At 50.6% G+C, this 931-nt stretch overlaps 1 protein-coding gene across 1 annotated transcript; it reads left to right on the forward strand.

The window, feature by feature from the left end:
* TM35_000521280 (uncharacterized protein) lies at positions 1-717 on the forward strand (the record flags this gene model as incomplete). Its single annotated transcript, XM_029030670.1, has 1 exon — positions 1-717. One exon carries the CDS (start codon positions 1-3, stop codon positions 715-717), a length of 717 nt encoding a protein of 238 aa, XP_028878050.1.
* Positions 718-931: the final 214 nt, after the last annotated feature.

A 931-nucleotide genomic window follows, 5' to 3' on the forward strand; every position in this document is an offset into this window, starting at 1 on the left:
ATGATGAAGATGAACCGTGTGATGTGTGTGTTGGCCGTTCTGCTGTGCATCGCCTGCGGGTATGCCATGGCGGCTTCTGCTGCGGACGTTAAAGGAAATGAGAAGAACCTTGCGGTCAGAGAAAATCCAGACTTACAAGATCCAGGACATGAGGGGCCTGTGGGGGATGAAAGCGTTGTGCCAGGGCCAGACACAGGAATAGAAAACCCAGATGAACTCCCAGGTAATACAGAACCAGAGGATCAACACCCAGACACGGAAGTAGGAGGTCCAGGTGGTGAAACTCCAGAACAAGGTAGTCCTGAGGATGGTGAAGAGGATAATGATGATGAAGATCAAGAAACATTACCAAAACCAGATGCGCCTGGCGCAGGTGGTGATGGTCCAACTGATGAGGATGAAGAAAAAGAAGACCAAGAGGGAGATGCAACTGGCCCTCAGAAACCTCCCGCAGAAAAACCAGAAGAAAACGACCCACAACCTCCTGCAGGAGATCAAGAAACCCCCAGCGAGAAACCATCAACACAAGAACCCACTTCCACTAATGCACCAAGCAACNAAATGAGAAGAACCCTTCGGTCAGAGATGATACACTACACGAGGGAGGGGCAAGCGGTGTGCCAGGGCAAGGTGATCAGTCACAGAATGACCCACCAAAAGATCCACAAGAACCAGAGGAGGAGGAAGGAGAAGATGAGGATGAAGATGACACATTAAGCCCTGACCAACCTTCCAGCCCAGATGGAGGTGCACCTGGGGGTCAACCTCCTACAGAAGATGGTGGCGACGGAGATAAGGAACCTGAGGAGCAACCACCTAAAGATGAGAATGAAGAAAACGGACAGGATCAACCTCAGAAACCTGGTGACAGCGAGAAACCTGGTGAGGAATCTCCTGAGAATCCATCAACACAAGAACCCACTTCCACTAA

Source organism: Trypanosoma theileri (assembly GCF_002087225.1).
Source record: "Trypanosoma theileri isolate Edinburgh chromosome Unknown TM35_Tth_52_V1, whole genome shotgun sequence".
Lineage (NCBI taxonomy): Eukaryota > Euglenozoa > Kinetoplastea > Trypanosomatida > Trypanosomatidae > Trypanosoma > Trypanosoma theileri.